This window comes from Vulpes vulpes, chromosome 3, assembly GCF_048418805.1.
Source record: "Vulpes vulpes isolate BD-2025 chromosome 3, VulVul3, whole genome shotgun sequence".
NCBI lineage: Eukaryota > Metazoa > Chordata > Mammalia > Carnivora > Canidae > Vulpes > Vulpes vulpes.
The window spans coordinates 112,719,405-112,737,165 of NC_132782.1; the positions used below are offsets into that span (position 1 = coordinate 112,719,405).

Genomic DNA, 17,761 nt, shown 5'->3' on the forward strand with positions numbered 1-17,761 from the left:
AGGGCATTAACGCCGAGCGAGACGCGCACCAGGCGGCTCCCACCTCGTCCTGCTTTCCACCGAGGGCCCGGGTCTTCGCCAGAATGAAACACCAGAGCAGCGTTCTCAAACGAACTACAGACGACACGTTAGGGGTCAAGAGGAGCACAGGCTCCGTCTTCGCAGGGAATTACGATAGCATTTACTGAGTTAGTCATCAGGATAGGGTGCGGGACGGAGAAAATCTGCGGCATGGCAACATCTTCGGGGGCTGGGCTTGGCTGCCGAGGCGCTGTGCCTTGTGAGGCTCCTAAATGCTACTAGTAGCGCCTTCCATTTCTCTTATCTACAGCCTCTTGGGGCGCAGTATGTGTAAAAAAGATTATAAGTGAAGGCAGTTCAAGTTCTTTGGAAGAAGAGCAACCTTGATCCAGTTTTTTTAAAGTTTTTTTTTTTTTTTTCTTCCTGTGAACAGGTTCACTCCTTTGGTGGAGTACTGAAGTATTGAGTCACACAATTACATCGTCCAGATTCAGCAATTCCTAGGAAATTTGGAACTTCTCCCACTCCACCTGTAGGTAAAACCTCAGAGACTTTTGACAGGCTCAGTTGATGTCAGATGCCACTCCTGGGGTGGGGGTTGTGGGGGGAGGGGGGGGTCTTGTAATGAATAGTTGCACCGGAGCCACAGGAGTTTAGAGGGGCTAGATCACCAAGGAAGAAGATGCATTCAGAAGAAATACTGGAAACTAAAAGCATACATCAAGCCAGTCAATTCTCCTCCACACTATGTATCCTGGTGGTGGTAGGGAGGAGGGTGTAAATGATGAAGGGGTTAATCCAGAGGTACCTACCGGGAAGGTGGCTCCTGATTCTTGAGGGGAGGGAGGGCGAGGAACAAGACCCTGGCATATGGTGAACACGAGAAAGAACAGCTGGACTACACTATGAAAGTAGTTTGGGAAATTCATGAGCACACACCAGTCCGGGTATAGAGAAAGCTGTTTGGATATTTCCAGTGCTTTAGATCCTCAGATTGTAGAGGGAGCAAAGGAAGAGGACAGAAGGTACATCATGAGAAGCAGAGGGAAGGAATGGGAGATAACTTTATGCTTTTTCCATTTCCTGCAGCCTCCCTTCCAAGTCGAGTCTTTTCCAACTGTGATTGTGCACCACTAAGCTATTCTTATGTCTTTCTGATTCTAGAAAGACTTTCACCGGTGTCCAGGAGACTGGCTTCTCCATGATGTGAGAAGAAATGGAATCTGATCTCCAGGGTAGAAGTGGCTACCAGTCAGCCAGTTTGCTGAAGCAAATCATGGCTGCACCAAGGAGTCCCCAGGCATACTCATTCCCATGCAAGAACTGCTCACAAGGACAGAAATCAACCTTTCACGGCAACAACCCCGACCCTGAAGCTTCCCGCCAGCACTTCAGGCAGTTCTGCTACCAGGAGGGAGCTGGCCCCCATGAAGCTTTCAGCAAGCTCTGGGAACTCTGTTGTCAGTGGCTAAGGCCTAAGATACATTCAAAAGAGCAAATGCTGGAGCTGCTGGTTTTGGAGCAGTTTCTGACCATCTTGCCGGAGGAGATCGAGACCCGGGTAAAGGAGCAACATCCAGAAAATGGTGAATAAGCTGTGGCTCTGGTTGAGGATATACAGACTGGGTCTGGACAACAAGTGAAAAGAGACATTCAGAACCTGGTGAGTTCAGTAATGAAGAATTGAGTGAGAAACACAGGAATCTGGTTAGTGGAGAGAGCCCAGTGGAGAAATGCACAGTAGCCCTCCACCGCCCACCAGAAACTTTGCGTTACCTAGGGTGGTCCTGTGTTCTCTATCTATGGGGAGAATTTCTCATTCGCTGCAATAATGTAGACACTGATAAATTCAGTGAATGTTTAGGGTCCCTAATACAGATGTAAAAGCTCAGATAGCTCCAACAGAAGGCCAGGGAATGGCCAACTATCCCTCACTCAGGAGTAGGGGAATGAGTTGGTGAATTAAAACCCAGAGTCTCCTGCTGAGAGGTTCCATGAGTGCAGATGCCATGTGTTCAACAGTTAAGAAGTTGTATCAGAGCTGCTCCTGCTGCTGGGTTTCAGGGGTCAGTATGGGGCAGGTGATGCTTTCACAAAGTATGCACTTGTCAAAAAGAGACTAGGTCTGACATCCAGTCAGTGTAACCATATTGTCCTTTTAGGAGAAGGGAGGTGAGAAAGGCACAGAAGGACAAAAGGAACATGGCTTTGGTTGTGGGATTTGTGGGCAGAAGACAAGTGAGATCCCAGAGTCTGAGAGAGGCACAGAGTAATGAGGAGTGTGGGTCAGAGGGACTGTACAGGCTGTAGCCTGAGAGCCTCTGGTCACCAGGAAGCAGCTCGCTGGGTGCAGAGACTGCATGGCTGCAACGGGAGGTGCTGGCTTCCATCCTCAGGGACGAGGGAGACCTGTCCTTGGGCTGTGGGAGGAAGAGTCGTGCTGACATAATGTGGAGAAGGCAGAGCCGTGTGGTGGGGACACATTAGGGTCCGAACTGAGGAAGTTCATGAAGGATCCATGGGATTGGGATAGTTAGTAACACCTGGGAGGGAGGGGAGCCGGGCAAGCAGTAGCACATGTGTGGAGGCAGAGTTTGGAGAGGAGTGGGAGCCCCTGCATGCTGATAGTCATCCTGCTCCAGATCCCCTCGCCCTCTCTCTGTGGTGACGGTCTCTCCTGTGACACCCACATTTCACAGCCAAGCTGTTCATGGGAGCAAACGGTATAGGAATGTAAGGGTTAAAGAGTGACCTGAAATCTATCTGGGATGTGAAAGGCAGAGCATGAAACAGGTGAGCAAGAAGTGGAGGTGAGAGGGAGCAGGGGAGGTTGGCAGCAGTTGCCAGGACGCCAGCTGCCGCTGTGTACCACCCCTCAGTCACTTGAAGGACAGTTGTAAGCTTGGGACGTAAGGGATGCAGGTAGCTCTGAGGGACCCAGGGAGCGTTGAGGTACCTGCAGTGTGTCACGTATTGGGGATTTCCCAGTGAACAGGGCAGGCGTGGTCCCTGGCCCGCAGGAGCCCACACTCCATGGGGGAAAGGGACAACAAGCAAAGGAAGGCAGATACTTTCAGAGAAGTGCTCTATGGGACCGAGCCAGCTGCTGTGCTGGAGAATGACTGGGGGGGGGGGGGGGGGGTACGGCAGACAGGAGTGGGCGTGGCATCTCCGAGGGAACACTGGAGCTGAGCTGAGGGAAGGAGCAGCTGTCTCAGGAGCCTCAGGGGGCAGAGCATTTGGCACGCTTGGCAGGGAAGTGAGGGTTGGCTTTGGGATCCAGGAGAAGAGGTGTAGGGCAGAAGGCAATGTCAACAGGGACAGTATGAGCTGAGCTTTAACAAGACCTATTAGATTCTGTGTAGGCAGAGGGTGGATGACAGTCTAGCAGCAGAGTCCTGGAGCAGGCTGTGGGGTTCAGACAGGGCCCAGGGGAGGGCTTTCTCTTCTGCTGAGCCAACTGAGCAGATTTAGTGAGGCCCCGCATGTCGGGGGAGAGGCCCCACACGCAGTGGTGGCAGCAGTGTGCCATACAGGAGGCTGACGTGCTCACCTGCAGCAGATGTGCTCCCTGGTCAGCTCTTGGCCATGCCACTATTCTGCTTGGTGCTTTCAGGTAATGGTCTTAGTCACTAGAGACCAGGTGAATGAGACCAAATTCTATTCTTTATTATTATTCTTTTTTAAGTTACAAGGGCCCTGAGAGTATTTCTCTTCTGCTTCCTTATGTCCCATGTCATTTCCTAATGCCACTCATAAGGGCTTTACAGTCCATGAGGCAGGGATTTATAGTGACAGGTGATGGGTTCTGTTCTCAGGTCTTAGATTCTGAGGACTGGAAAGTGCTTAACGAAGAGACAACCCTGTTGGGAGCAGCTAGAGAGTCCCCGAGATCCCACCTGAAACAGGTTCATCCAGAGGAAAGCACCTTGGAAGGGTCATGGAGCTCACAACAAAGAGCAGGGGAACAGTCAGAAGGTAAGCAGAAGTCTCTGCCCTCATTGGGGGCTAGGGAGGAATGCAGGTCTAAGCTTGAGTAAGGTGCGGGGTTCTAGATTCAATGCTTTTAAAATAGTCACAAAACAAAATTTGAAATGCTACCTGAGGGTAATAGCACTTAGGGTGATTTCTTATGTGTCACCCTATTTCTCCTTCACTACAATTTAATTCTATTACTTCTAAACCAGGTATATTCACATCTGTACAATTACCCTCACACACACACACCAGCTTTTCATGTACTTGAGACAAAACCCCTTTCTCATCCAGCTTAATTTTTGGTGAGTCAGAGGGAGAAAGAGAATCGCAAGCGGTTTCCCAGCAAACACGGATGTGGGGCTTGATCCCAGGACCTTCAGATCATGACCAGAGCCAAAGACAGATACTTAACGGACGAAGCTACCCAGGCTCCTAGAAAAAAATTCAAAACATTTTTTAACTGGAGTGAAATTCATATAACAAAATTAACCATTTTCAAGTGAACAGTCCAGGAGCATTCAGCACACACGTTCACAAGGTGATACAATCACCACCTCTATCCAGTTCCAAAACATTTTCAGCCCCCCAAAAGGAAACCCTGGACCCATTGGGGAAGTTATTCTTTATTCTGTGGATTTTCTCGTTCTGAGATTTCTAAAAAGAGTATCCTACAACAAGTGACCTTCCCTGCCTGCTCTCCCTCACTGAGCAGATGTCAAGCCTGCATCACTACTTTGCTCATTTCAAGGCTGAATAATACTCCATTAGGGGGTCAGACCAAGGTTCTGTCTTTCTACATCTCTTCCAGTGAAGCACTGTGGTTGTACACGTTTCAAGACCATCCACAACCACTGCTGCCTTGTAAGCTTCCATTATAGGGTGATCAGTAACTTATTTTTAAAATTTTACTTATCTAAGTAATCTCTACACCCAACCTGGGGCTCAAACTCCAACTTCAAGATAGTCATATGCTCTTCTGACTGAGTCAGTCAGGCGGTATGCCTATTCAGTAAGTTTTCTTTACTTAATCCAAATCCTAGAGGAAAACATTACATATTCACACTGTTTGTGTTGCCTACCTTCTGTTTGTGAATTATCTACTTTCCGCTTATGAAATGGAAAAGTCTCTAACAGGTCTATTTGTTATAGTGTTTTCTAAGCAGATGAAACAATGAATATCAGTATAAATCCTAGCATTTTTTTTTTTTTTTAATTCTTGGAAACATTGCCACCCTCTGGTGTGTGGCTTCTGAGACTTTGGGGTTGAGTGTGAAGGGGGGCAGGACTAACAATGTGCCTGATTCCATTTCTGCTGCTCACCCTGCCTTCAGGCTGCTCAGATCCCAAGTATTGTAACCTCCTCAGGATCACATCTTGTGGTGTCCTCTGAGGCTCCATTAATAAGTCAACAAAAGAACCATTTCCTTACTAGATTCTTAAAGAGGGATTTCAAGAACAGAATATATATGCTAGCGTGAAAAAAATAAAAGGTTTGAGTTATTGTGCTATTTTGAGTACTATGGTCATCTCTGGGTGGTAGGGCTCAGAGCTCAAGCCCTTCATTTATTTTTTTTTCCTATAACCTGTATACACTGCTTTTTTTTTTTTTTTTTTACTGCTTTATTTTTTTAAAGATTTTATTTATTTATGAGAGACACCGACAGAGAGAGACAAAGACTTAAGCAGAGGAAGAGGCAGGCTCCATGCAGGAAGCCCAAGGTGGGACTCGAATCCCCGAACTCCAGGGTGATGCCTTGAGGCAAGGCAAACTCTCAACCACTGAGCCACCCAGGCATCCCATATACTGCTTTAGAATGAAAAACAAAAAATCTTTTTAAATAAACAGCTATTATACCAATGATCTGTTGAAAGGAGCCTTTCAACAGAGGGCACTGGCACTGGCAGTGGTCCTCAGACTTCATTATCCTCGTACTCACTTGGGGGGCATGCCTCCCGCCCCCTTGCCCAGAGCTTCAGATTCAGCGGGGGGAGGTGGAGCCAAGGAAGATGCCTTGTGACGGGTTCCCAGTGCTGCTGGACTGTGACTGCACTCAGAGCCCCTGCTCGTGGCAGTTGCCCTCCACCAGACGCTGTTTTCTCCCTAGCCTGGCTACTGGCACAGGCTCCCAGGAACCTGGCCCAGAAGAAGGGTTTTGAGACCAGGAGACAGGCACTGGCTTTGGGCAGCTGGGGGCCCAGGTGAGCTGTTCATGATGCATGATGTCTCCTGAGGTTCCCACTTCACTCTAAGCCAAAGCCCCTTCCTCCCCAAGATGTTAGAAAGATCATGAGGTCCACACACTGGCACACCTTTGCTTGCTGTCTATCCATCTGATGTCTCCACGTGGCCCTTTGCTCCCCAGGGAGGAAGCCTGTGGACCCATCTCTGCCCCATGCCAGGCTACAGCAGTGCTGTTTTATGGGTAGCAGCGGCCCCCCATGTTGTTACAGGGACCGGTCCCATGTGAGGACAGAGCGGGATCCCTCTGTCAGGAAGGACAGACGCACGTGGGCCTTGCACAGAGGGCCCTCTACAAGGGGGTGACATGGAAGAAGGACAGAAAGAACTCTCTGGGTAAGGAGGTCCCGTCCCACAGGTCCAGGCTGGCTGTGTTCATTTGCTAAGAGAGAGACATAGACCAGAAGATGCAAGAAAGAAGGCCACAGACAGGAGTGTGGAGACTGTTGGGGCGAGGGAAGCAGGAGACAAACAGGGAGAGTCTGAGCATAGGAAGGACACGCAGACTGTAAAGCTAGGCGCCAGAGGGGTGAGGACAGGGCGGACAGCACCTGTGACAGCGAGCGGGAACAAGGCGGGGGCAGGACGCAGGAAGCAATGGGGACTGAGTGCGGAGGTAAAGCCTGGGCCGTGTGTAGCTGGGAAGAATGAAGCACCATCTGAGGGACACCACAGCAACGCGAGTGAACGTGCGCTCACACACCTCGGAGAGCATTCCCGATGGGCAGGGGTGAGCCTGGCATGCACCTGAGCTGTGCTGCTGTGCTACTAGGCCCAGACCTTCAGGAGGCAGCCAGTCCTTGCAGGGTGTCACACCAGGAGAGCCACACGCCCTCAGGAATTACCCCAACTGTGGACATGGGCGAGCATCACAGGTCACACAGGTCACCTCATGAGAAATGGGGGGGGGGGGGGGATTCAGGAGAAAGAGAAACAAAAGGGCGGCTCTGGTAAATACTCCACAACCCCTTATCATCAGAGGATGGCCTTTCCATTCTGCTGAACGTCTGTGTTTCAGGAGAGGAGCCCACTGTGGTGGCTTCCCAGGGATGTCAGCGCACAGTCGTGGCAGAGCTGCACAAACCACGTGTCACCTCCTGGGCTGCTAACCTTACTTACCGTGTGGGATGCAGGCCCCTGTATGTCATCGTGTCCCCTGTCCTTGTACAGCAGGCGGGCCCTGTGGCGATGCACCCAAGCCAGTCTTGGCCATCGTCTGGAATGCTCAACATCATGAGGAACTCCAGACTCCTCAGCACAGCCAGCCCGACAGGGTGGTGACAGAACGACTCGGGGAGCACGGCCTTCTGCGGGCCCCAGGGCAGTCTCACACCAAGTTCAGTGGCCTGGGGTCGAGATACTGCAAGGGGAGGGGAGGCTGTGTGCCCGAGCCCTGTGTCCTTTCTGAGAAGTGCATGCCCTCTCAAGCTCCTGGGCCTCTGCACCCAAGGAGGCAAGCTGTGCTGTTCCTGGCCGGGAGGGAAGGGCAACGGAGGCTGGAGAGCTGAGCCAGCAGGAGGGCGAGCCCATGGAGGCTGGAGAAGGGGCCTGGACAGATGGTGCGGCCAGGGATGGAAAGACTTCCAGGATCCTGACCGGGAAGGAGGCCCCACCTGCCAGTCCTGTTCCCACACACATGGGTAGCACTGCTGGCTCTGACCGCCAAGGCACAGCTGGGAAGTCCACCCAGAGTCCCTCAGGCCAGCACTCGAGAGGGAGCTGCCTCTGCTGCTGCCATGCTCAGTGCCCTGCTGGCCGGCCCTTGTTCCTTTGCCCTCCAGTGACAGTTCACCTCCACCACATCTTCCACGGAGTACGTGGTGTTTTTCCTGTGCAGCTCCTTTCCTCGGTTTTCTCAGACTGCCACAGGCCTCCAGCCTGGACTCTGTCCCCTTCTCCTCCAGCATCACCCTCCTTTCTTGAGCTGAGTGTGGGCTGGCCGTGTCCTGGCAACACACTTTCTGCTCGATTCACCTGATCTCAGGCAGCCTGTTGTTACTGTGGTGCAGCTGTAAGGATTCCAGGTGGAGCCTGGCTGGCAGGCTGACAGACTGGCAGGTGACAGAGCTGACCTCTCTGCCTTGCATGTGTCACTGTGTTCGAACATCCAAAAAGACCACAGTGTGGGACAGTAGGTGGAATCTAGGGGTGTTTCCCCATGACCACAGGGTTTGGAGCTTGAAAATACTGCAGCTGGAAAAGAAACTAGGCTATCCCTTAGCAGAAGGCTGAATACTGTGAAGAATTCCATCTCGGGGGCCCCTGGGTGGCTCCATTGGTAAAGCACCTGCCTTCGTCAAAGGTCATGATCTCTGGGTCTTCAGATTGATCCCCGCTTCAAGTTTCCTCCATGGGGAGTCAGCTCCCTCCTCTCCTTCTTCCTCTCCTAGTCCCCACCTCGCCCTGCTCATACTGCCTCTCTCTTTCTCTCTCAAATAAACCAATAAAATCTTTGTATTAAAAAAAAAAAAGACTCAGGATCCCTGAATGGCTCAGCGCCTGCCTTTGTCCCAGGGCATGATTCTGGAGTCCTGGGATCGAGTCCCATGTCAGGCTCCCTGCATGGAGCCTGCTTCTCCCTCTGCCTATGACTCTGCCTATCTCTCTCTCTAATGAATGAATGAATGAATAAATAAATAAATAAAATCTTTTAAAAAAGACTCCTTTTAGGTATTTCCTTTATGCTGCTTTAACTCTAACTTTCCTCATTGCTCTGTTCCTTCTCCACAGTCCAGTGTCTTTTTTCCCTCAGGTCTTGAGATCAAGAACAAAACTAAAAAGGAGAACTGGAAATGGGATGATTTGGGGCAAGCAGAAGCGAAGAAGACCCTATGGAGAAAGTCTAGTGAGATGTTTTGGCGCCCTGAGCCCAAGAGAGGCCAGAAAGGCGAGCCTCTGCTAAGAGGGCATTGGAGACGCCCATCCCAGGAGAGGTGGAGTCAGCAGATACTCCGTGCTGGGGAGAAGGCCTGTGCCCATGTCCTGAGCCTGGGAGATGGCTCTCGGGGCTCTCCCTGTCTCCACCAGCCAGTCGCCCAAGTGGAGAAACCATCAAAGTGCCAGCAGTGTGGGAAAAGCTTTAGTCGAGGTTCTTACCTCATCCGGCACCAGAGAATCCACACAGGAGAGAAGTCTCACAGGTGCAGGGAATGTGGGAAAGGCTTCAGTGAGCACTCCAACCTCACTGCCCACCTAAGGATACACACAGGGGAGCGACCCTACCACTGTGGGGAGTGTGGGAAAAGCTTCAACCAGAGCTACAGTTTCATCGTACACCAGAGGACCCACACTGGGGAGAAGCCTTACCAGTGTACCACCTGTGGGAAGAGATTCAACAACAGCTCCCATTTCAGTGCTCACCAGCGAGGCCACACAGGGCAGGGCCCCCACCCATGTGCACAGTGTGGGAAAAGCTTCAAGAGCAGCTCCCGCGCCAGTGCCCAGCAGAAGACACACGCTGGGGAGAAGCCCTCCACGTGCTCTGGGTGTGAGAACAGCTTCCCCAAGAACCCTGTCCTCACCCGCCAGCAGGGGACACACAGAGAAGACACACTCACACCCCAAGAAGGGACACGGCTACGAGTGTGTAGGAAAGCCAACATATCAGTTCTGTAGTTTGAGTCTCTCCTGGAACTTCCATTGGTTTCTGGAGGCTTCTACGGACCAGTCTCTGACTCAGCAGGAGACTCACAAGTGGATCTCAAGAACCACAGCAGGAAAAGGAAATCAGGCAGAAGAGTGCTGAGCTCTCTCTAGGTCTGCCTGGGACCCACAGGTCTGTGTCATCGTGGACTAACATCTGTTTTGAGCCAAGATGGCTACAGGATCCAAGGTCCTGCCAGGAATGTAGAGTAAAATGTTCTGAAGAGACAATGGGTGCCTGGTGGCCTGGGAAGGGTTTCTGGGGCAGGTCAGAGAAGATGTGTGCCCTCTCGTGGGAAGCACACCTAGAAGTGGATGGGGCCTAGAAGCATCCTAAACCAAGGGTAGTGTGGGTGGCTCAGCGGTTTAGTGCCGCTTTCAGCTCAGGTTGTGATCCTGGGGTCCTGGGATCGAGTCCCGCGTTGGGCTCCTGGCATGGAGCCTGCTTTTCCCTCTACCTTCATCTCTGCCTCTCATGAATAAAGAAATAAAACCTTAAAAAAAAAAAAAAGAAGTATCCTAAGCCAATACAGACAACTAGCACCTGCCCTAGGTCCTTCTACCTCAGAAGAGGTCCTGCTTTGTATCCCAGCCACTCACAGAAGAGGAAAGCAGGAAGGATGGGTTAAGCCACAGAGGACGGCTACTCTAAGTGACTTACTCTCAGAGCAAGCATGGTATCTGGGTTCCTCTTTCTAAGATTTCTCATCTACATCACCCCCACCCAGGTTCCTGCTTCCTTGTCAGTTACATTTAATGGTTTCTACAGGTTTATATGCATTACTCTTTGTAATGAAAATAAAGGTGTTTCCTTCCCCCTCCACTCTCTTACCCTTTGGTGCTAATTTTCTCTGTTAGTAACTTTATCCTCAGGGCGCCTCAGTGGCTCAGTCAGTTGACTGACTTCAACTCAGGTTATCACCCCGGGGTCCTGGGATCGAGCCCTGCAACGGGCTCCCTGCTCAGCCAGGAGTCTGCTTCTCCCTCTCACTCTGCCTCTCCCACCACTTGTTCCCTTGAGCTCACTCCGAAATGAATTAAAAAAAAAAATTTTTTTTAATCCTCACATAGGGGCACAGAAGTCTTGAAAGGATCCAAGGGTAGAGTGTTCCTCAGCACAGTAGGATATGCAGAGAAGCAGCAGCTTTTTGGGGGTCGGTGGCTGTCCCATGCTGAGAGGGGACACCACAAGTGTAAGAAGACCCAAGAGAAAGGAAGGGGGTTGATGAGTACTAAGAAACAATCTATAACTCACTGATTCTGAAGAGACTTAGATATTTCCTTCTCTGAAATTCAGTGGATAAAACCTGGTAAAAGGTGGGCACATTGTTCTGGTTCCTGGCCTGTGCACCCCAGGTGTCAGTACCTTTTCCAGGTATGATGAGAGCAAGTGTCATGGTCTCTGCCTCAGTCTTTTTTTTGTTTGTTTGTTCAATTTGCCAACATATAGCATATCACCCAGTGCTCATCCCTTTAGGTGCCCCCCTCAGTGCCCATCAGTCACCCCAACCCCCCACCCACCTGCCTTGTTTCCACCCCTTGTTTCCCAGAGTTAGTAAGAGTCTCTCATGTCCTGTCTCCCTCTCTGATTATTTCCCACTCATTTTCTCTCCTTTCCCCTTTGTTCCCTTTCACTACTTTTTATATTCCCCAAATGAATGAGACCATATAATGTTTGTCCTTCTCCGATTGACTTATTTCACTCAGCATAATACCCTCCAGGTCCATCCATGTTGAAGCAAATGGTGGGTATTTGCCGTTTCTAATGGCTGAGTAATATTGCGTAGGGCAGTTCTATTTTTAACTCTTTGAGGAACCTCCTCACAGTTTTCCAGAATGGCCATACCAGTTCACATTCCAAACAGTGCAAGAGGGTTCCCCTTTCTCCACATCTCTTCAACATTTGTTGTTTCCTGTCTTGTTAATTTTTACCATTCTCATTGGTGTGAGGTGGTATCTCATTGTGGTTTTGGTTTGTATTTCTGTGCGTGTTGGCCATGTGTATGTCTTCCTCTGTGAAATTTCTGTTCATGTCTTTTTCCCATTTCATGATTGGATTGTTTCTTTCTTTGCTGTTGAGTTTAATAAGTTTTTTTTTTTTTTTTATAGATCTTGGAAACTAGCACTTTATCTGATACGTCATATGCAAATATCTTCTCCCATTCTGTAGGTTGTCTTTTAGTTTTGTTGACTCTTTCTTTTGGTGCGCAGAAGCTTTTTATCTTAAGTCCCAATAATTCATTTTTGCTCATTTCCCTTGCCTTCATGGATGTATTTTGCAAGAAGTTGCTGTGGCCAGGTTCAAAAAGGGTGTTGCCTGTGTTCTCGTCTAGGATTTTGATGGGTTCTTGTCTCACATTTAGATCTTTCATCCATTTTGAGTTTATCTTTGTGTATCGTGTAAGAGAATGGTCTAGTTTCATTCTTCTGCATGTGGCTGTCCAGTTTTCCCAGCACCGTTTATTGAAGACACTGTCCTTTTTCCAGTGGATAGTCTTTCCTCCTTTGTCGAATATTAGTTGACCATAGAGTTGGGCGCCCATTTCTGGATTCTCCATTTTGTTCCATTGATCTATGTTTCTGTTTTTGTCCCAGTACCACACTGTGTTGATGATCACAGCTTTGTAGTACAACCTGAAATCTGGCATTCTGATGCTCGCAGCTCTGGTTTACCTTTTTCTTTAAAAAATTTTATTTTTTTACTCATGAGAATAGACAGAAAGGAGAGAGAGAGAGAGAGAGAGAGAGAAAGAAAGAGAGACAGGCAGAGGGAGAAGCAGGCTCCATGCAGGGAGCCTGTACCTGGGTCTCCAGGATCAGGCCCTGGGCTGAAGGCGACCTAAACTGCTGAACCACCCAGGCTGTCGTGGTTTTCTTTTTTAATATTCCCCTGGCTATTTGGGGTCTTTTCTGATTCCACACAAATCTTAAGATGATTTGTTCCAACTCTCTGAAGAAAGTCCATGGTATTTTGACAGGGATTGCATTAAATGTGTAAATTGTCCTGGGTAGCATTGACAGTTTCGCAATATTAATTCTTCCAAACCATGAGCATGGAATATTTTTCCAGCCCTTTGTGTCTTCCTCAATTTCTTTCAGAAGTGTTCTGTAGTTTTTTGGATATAGATCCTTTACCTCTTTGGTTAGGTTTATTCCTAGGTATCTTATGCTTTTGGGTGCAATTGTAAATGGGATTGACTTCTTAATTTCTCTTTCTTCAGTCTCATTGTTAGTGTATAGAAATGCCACTGATTTCTGCCTCAGTCTTTTTGAGGATTTAATAAGAGCAAAGAACAATATTCTACTTCAATAGCCCCTTCCTCCCCCTCAAAAAATTTAATTTGGGGAAGGAAAGAGAAGAAAGCCAAGTCCTAGGAATGTATGTCAGTGTTTCCTACAGTAGAGCCTTGCCTGGGCCCCCCACATTTCCCTGCACATACTGTCCCCAGCACGGCCTTCACGACAGCCTCTTCAGCTCAGTTCCCAGAATCCCAGGCTTCATTCTGCTCTACACAGAGTGCTAAAAAGAGTATCTTTCCAGAGCCTGGGGGAAGGCAAACAGATGGGCTTCACTGAACATCATGGTGGGGAACAGAGAGACAGCCCAGAATGGATCAATTAGGGAAGGCTTTGGAGGCCTCCTCCAAGAGCTAGTTTTAGTTAATAACGGAACCACTGGAAGTCAATGGAAAGAACAAGGAATGCAGATGCCAATGAGGCTGCTCTAGAAGGCTCCTCCCACTCCCAGGGTATTGTGGGCAGGGAGTTGAGGGCAACTGCTGCCTGCCAACCTGTCGAAGGAGGGGGCTGCCCCCTCCACTCATTTCATGCTCCAGTCAGCTGTGCAGACAAGAGAAATCAGTACCAGAGATCCTAGCCCCTGCCTGTCAGCTGCCCCAAACAGTCTAGAGGAGACAGGTAGGAACTGGAGAACACATTCATTTACTCCCTCCTTCAGGAGGTATTTTTTTTTTTATTCCTGAGAGACACACAGAGAGAGGCAGAGACACAGGCAGAGGGAGAAGCAGGCTCCATGCAGGGAGCCCGACATGGGACTCGATCCTGGGTCTCCAGGATCATGCCCTGGGCCCAAGGCGGTGCTAAACCCCGGAGCCATGTGGGCTGCCCTCCTTCAGGAGGTATTTGATTGCACATAACATAACAGATTCTTTAGTAGCCAGTTATGAAGCTGTCAACGAAGCAGACACTCTCTATCTTGCAGAATCAGCTCATCAGACCACTTGAAGTACCAGCACCAGTCTGGCAGCATCACCAGCTCCAACACCCCCAAGATGTGACAGCTCTGCAGGGCCTCTCTCCCAAGTGACGATTAATCCAGCCTTTCCCTATGTTCCCCCAACCCCATGTGGAGTAGGTGCTTCCTCCACTTACTACATCTGATACCTTACTGCCTACCTCCCACTGACCCATACGGCCTGATCACTAGCCACTGGAGAATGAGACTGAAGTAGGTGTATAAAAGGTAACACCTCCAAAGCTTTAGATCTCATCTCAGGTGTAGATGACCCGCCTGGTTTGGTTCAGCCCTTCCCATGTAATCAAGTGTCTCCTGAAGGAGGGAGTAAATGAATGTGTTCTCCAGTTCCTACCTGTCTCCTGCAGACTGTTTGGGGCAGCTGACAGGAAAGGGTTGGGAGCTCTGGTACTGATTTCTCTTGTCTGCACAGCAGACTACAGCATGAAGCCATCTGGAGTGTGGGGACAGCCCCCACCTGGCAGCAGAGTAAGAGGTAGGTATTAGATATTAGATGTGGCACCTAAGTACCTTTCAGGGCCTCCAAGTGGAAAAGGCAAAAGGAGAGATCTCGTTTGTTCCAAGCATGCTCACACACTCCCCCTTACCATCGAGGTATTCTCCACTGGAGGGCATCCATGCTTAGCAACAAGCATTGTCTACTAAGCCCTAGTTGGATTGCGGTTAGAGTCAAGACTTTATCATCAGATACAGGACACAGAAGCAGTAAGCAGACAGTACGTACTGGATGTGGGCATCTAGGCTCAATGTGGTTTCTGGTGTTGGCGAAACATGATGGGACCTGATGCATTCACCCCAGTCTCTCTCTCACCTTGGCTTCCTAGCCTCTGCTGAAAGGTGAGGTCTGTATTGTTTCACCTGTATTTTCATGCTTTTCCACTGAGAGCCATCTGACAAGTCCATGGGGTCTTCTAAGTAGAGATGTCCCCCCACCGTGGGGGGAGTGTCTTCCGACAGATCACTCTGCCCAGGCCGAACTAGCTACCATATTCCTGCTCAGAGAACGTTCTTATCAGTCTAAAGTAAGGTCAGGCTCTCTTCCCTGGGTGACAGGTGGACACCACAAATGCCCCAAGACACAGACTGATTCATATGGGACCCTGCTCAGAGCTGTCCTGGAACCAGTCTACTCGAGAGCACCAGAGAGGACTGTGAAGCCCGCATGTGGAACTGAGCTGTTGCAACCTGACACCGGTACCCCGATTCCCTAGCTCTCTGTTCCCAATTCAGGTCATGACAATTACAAGGTCACATCTGCAACATCCCAGACACTGACAGCTCTCTTCCCAGATAATTCCCGCCTCCCAGCTTCAGCCTGAGATTCTGTATTTCACCATTTTCTTAAAATAGCTGGGTCCCCTTTGAAGGCCTTGTGGTCTGAATGTCAGTTCTGCCGCTTCTGGGAAAATCCCCGAGCAGGAGCTTTGTGGGCTCCACAGAAGCTTTGCAAGTCCTCACAGTACTGCAGAGTTGCTGGCTCTTCTTAGAGCACACACACCATCCCCTGGAAAGAACCCCTTTCCTGACACCTCTCCTCCTGCAGTGATATCATCCTGTGGGCCCAGGGAGGAAAGGCATAAGTATAGACAGTCCTGGAGAACTAGAGCTGAAAATGTAAATGAGGAGTGCAGCATGTGTAGCTGGGCAGAACAGAAGAGTTGGGACCCCACAGCAGAGAGAATTCTGGGTCCTGTCTGCACAGGGCAGGGCAGGGGGTCTGTGGCAGCCCCCACGCAGAGCCCTGAAACTCTGACACCTGGCAGCACTGCTCTCCACTCCCAGCGGGTCTCACTCTGCCCCTCTCCTGAGCAGAAAATCTGTTATATTTGACTGTTTCGGGGATGGGTGTGACCCAGACACCGAAGACACAGCCAAAGTTCTCCCAGCTGAGTGAGGAAAGCAATCCCTGCATCTCAGAGCAAGCATGTTTACAGGCAGAAGGTTCTCCTCACAGAGCTTGTTCAGGGGAATACACCTGCAGAGCAGACATGTAGGTTCAATTACAGGGGACAACTAGTACCCTTCCTTCATCCTTGGGAACAGGGACCTCCTGAGAACTCAGTGCCTCGATGGTGCCATCTCACTCTCCGCTGACCATCTTTCCTGCACAGGGAGAGACAGCCTGACCTCGTGGGAAAGCTAGCACCTCCATCCATCAGGAAAATAAACAAGCCCTTAAGAAGCAGCAGCAAACTCAGGTTTCTTCATCTACTTTAGCTGCCTGTATCCCCATCCAGGCCCTCCACAACCTGGTCTCACTTTCCCTTTACATACTCCCTTTCTCATCATACCTTGGTCTCCCAGGTTCTCACTCCAAATCCCTCAGAGAAGCTATTGCCTTCTTGGGGCTTTCTGGAGGACACGTCCTCACCCAAGCTTGGGTCTCCCTGTGCAGAATGGTCAGGAATTGCTTCAGCTCCAGATCTTCTCCTTCGATACACCTTAGGCTGCTGTCATCCACAGCAGGGCTCCCAGAGGTGACTGAAGGCCTCGTAAGGCCGAGCACTTGCTGCTAACTGTGGTCTGAAGAGCTGGCAGGACAGCTCCACCTGGCCAACCCCTGAGAGGCCAGATCTGCTATCAGCCGCCTGAGAGAATGTGAGCAACAAGGAGGTATTCACCCCCAGCACATGCTGAACAGTTCCTACAACTCTGAAGAATCACCTCCAGAAAAAAAAAAAATCACCTCCAGATAGATCTCTCTGATCAAAACTGCGCTCTGGAAAGAGAAAGGGATGAATGTGAGACTTCACGTCTACATAATTTTCCTAAGTGTAGGAGAAAAAGTACAAGTTTCTTCCCCAGTCCAAATCAGCTGTCATATGACCGAGTGTCACTTAATGAAAATAGCACTGCTTTTGACCACAGGTGGATCTCCTTTCCAGTCTCTGTATCACTCCACAGTAACCGATTAGGGGCAAATTACACATCTCTGAGCCTCTTTTTTGCATGTGAGGATGACAATACCTAAGCTCCAGGAATGAGAAAAGGATTAGAAATGCTCTTGGCAGAGGATCTACCTCTGTGCTTGGCAATTAGATGGTCCAGAAGAAATGATGTGTGGTAGTGAGGGAAACTTCATCTTACAGGAATTTCTCCATGGCGAATGTCACCAATTGAGTGTATTTAAAGAATCAACATCTGGCGTTTCCCTGCAGGAATGTAAGGCTCTTGGAGAGCAGGAATTGGTTTGGTCATGATGGAATCGTAGCGCCTTCAATACTGTTCGGTGCATATAACTATTTGCTAATTTAATGAATGGATGACAAAATGCAAGGAAAACGGGGAAATCAGACTTGATTGCCTGTCAGGTACTGAGGCATTGTGAAGAATACAAATAAGACAAAACTGGTCCGTTTGAGGTACGTCTGACATTTGTCTCCCCTCCATTTGCACTAAAGACATTGTAACAGGATTGCTGAACCTCAGCACTACTCACATCTTGGGCTAGACAGGTATTTATTGTGATGGGGGACATGTTCTTGCATTACAGGAGGCATAGCTGCATCCCTGGCCTCCACCCACTAGATGTCAGGAGCACTCCTGGGGTGCGACCACAAAATTGACTCCCTGGTTAGGGAAATCATTTTGGGGGGCAAAATTGT

The 17,761-nt window shown here is 49.6% G+C and overlaps 1 protein-coding gene across 1 annotated transcript; it reads left to right on the forward strand.

Moving 5' to 3' along the window:
- Positions 1 to 3,843: 3,843 nt before the first annotated feature.
- Positions 3,844 to 10,391, forward strand: ZSCAN32 (zinc finger and SCAN domain containing 32). Its single transcript, XM_026002986.2, has 2 exons — positions 3,844 to 3,999; positions 8,991 to 10,391. Exon 2 carries the CDS (start codon positions 9,089 to 9,091, stop codon positions 9,851 to 9,853), a length of 765 nt encoding a protein of 254 aa, XP_025858771.1. The 5' UTR covers positions 3,844 to 3,999; positions 8,991 to 9,088; the 3' UTR covers positions 9,854 to 10,391.
- The last annotated feature ends 7,370 nt before the right edge of the window (positions 10,392 to 17,761 follow it).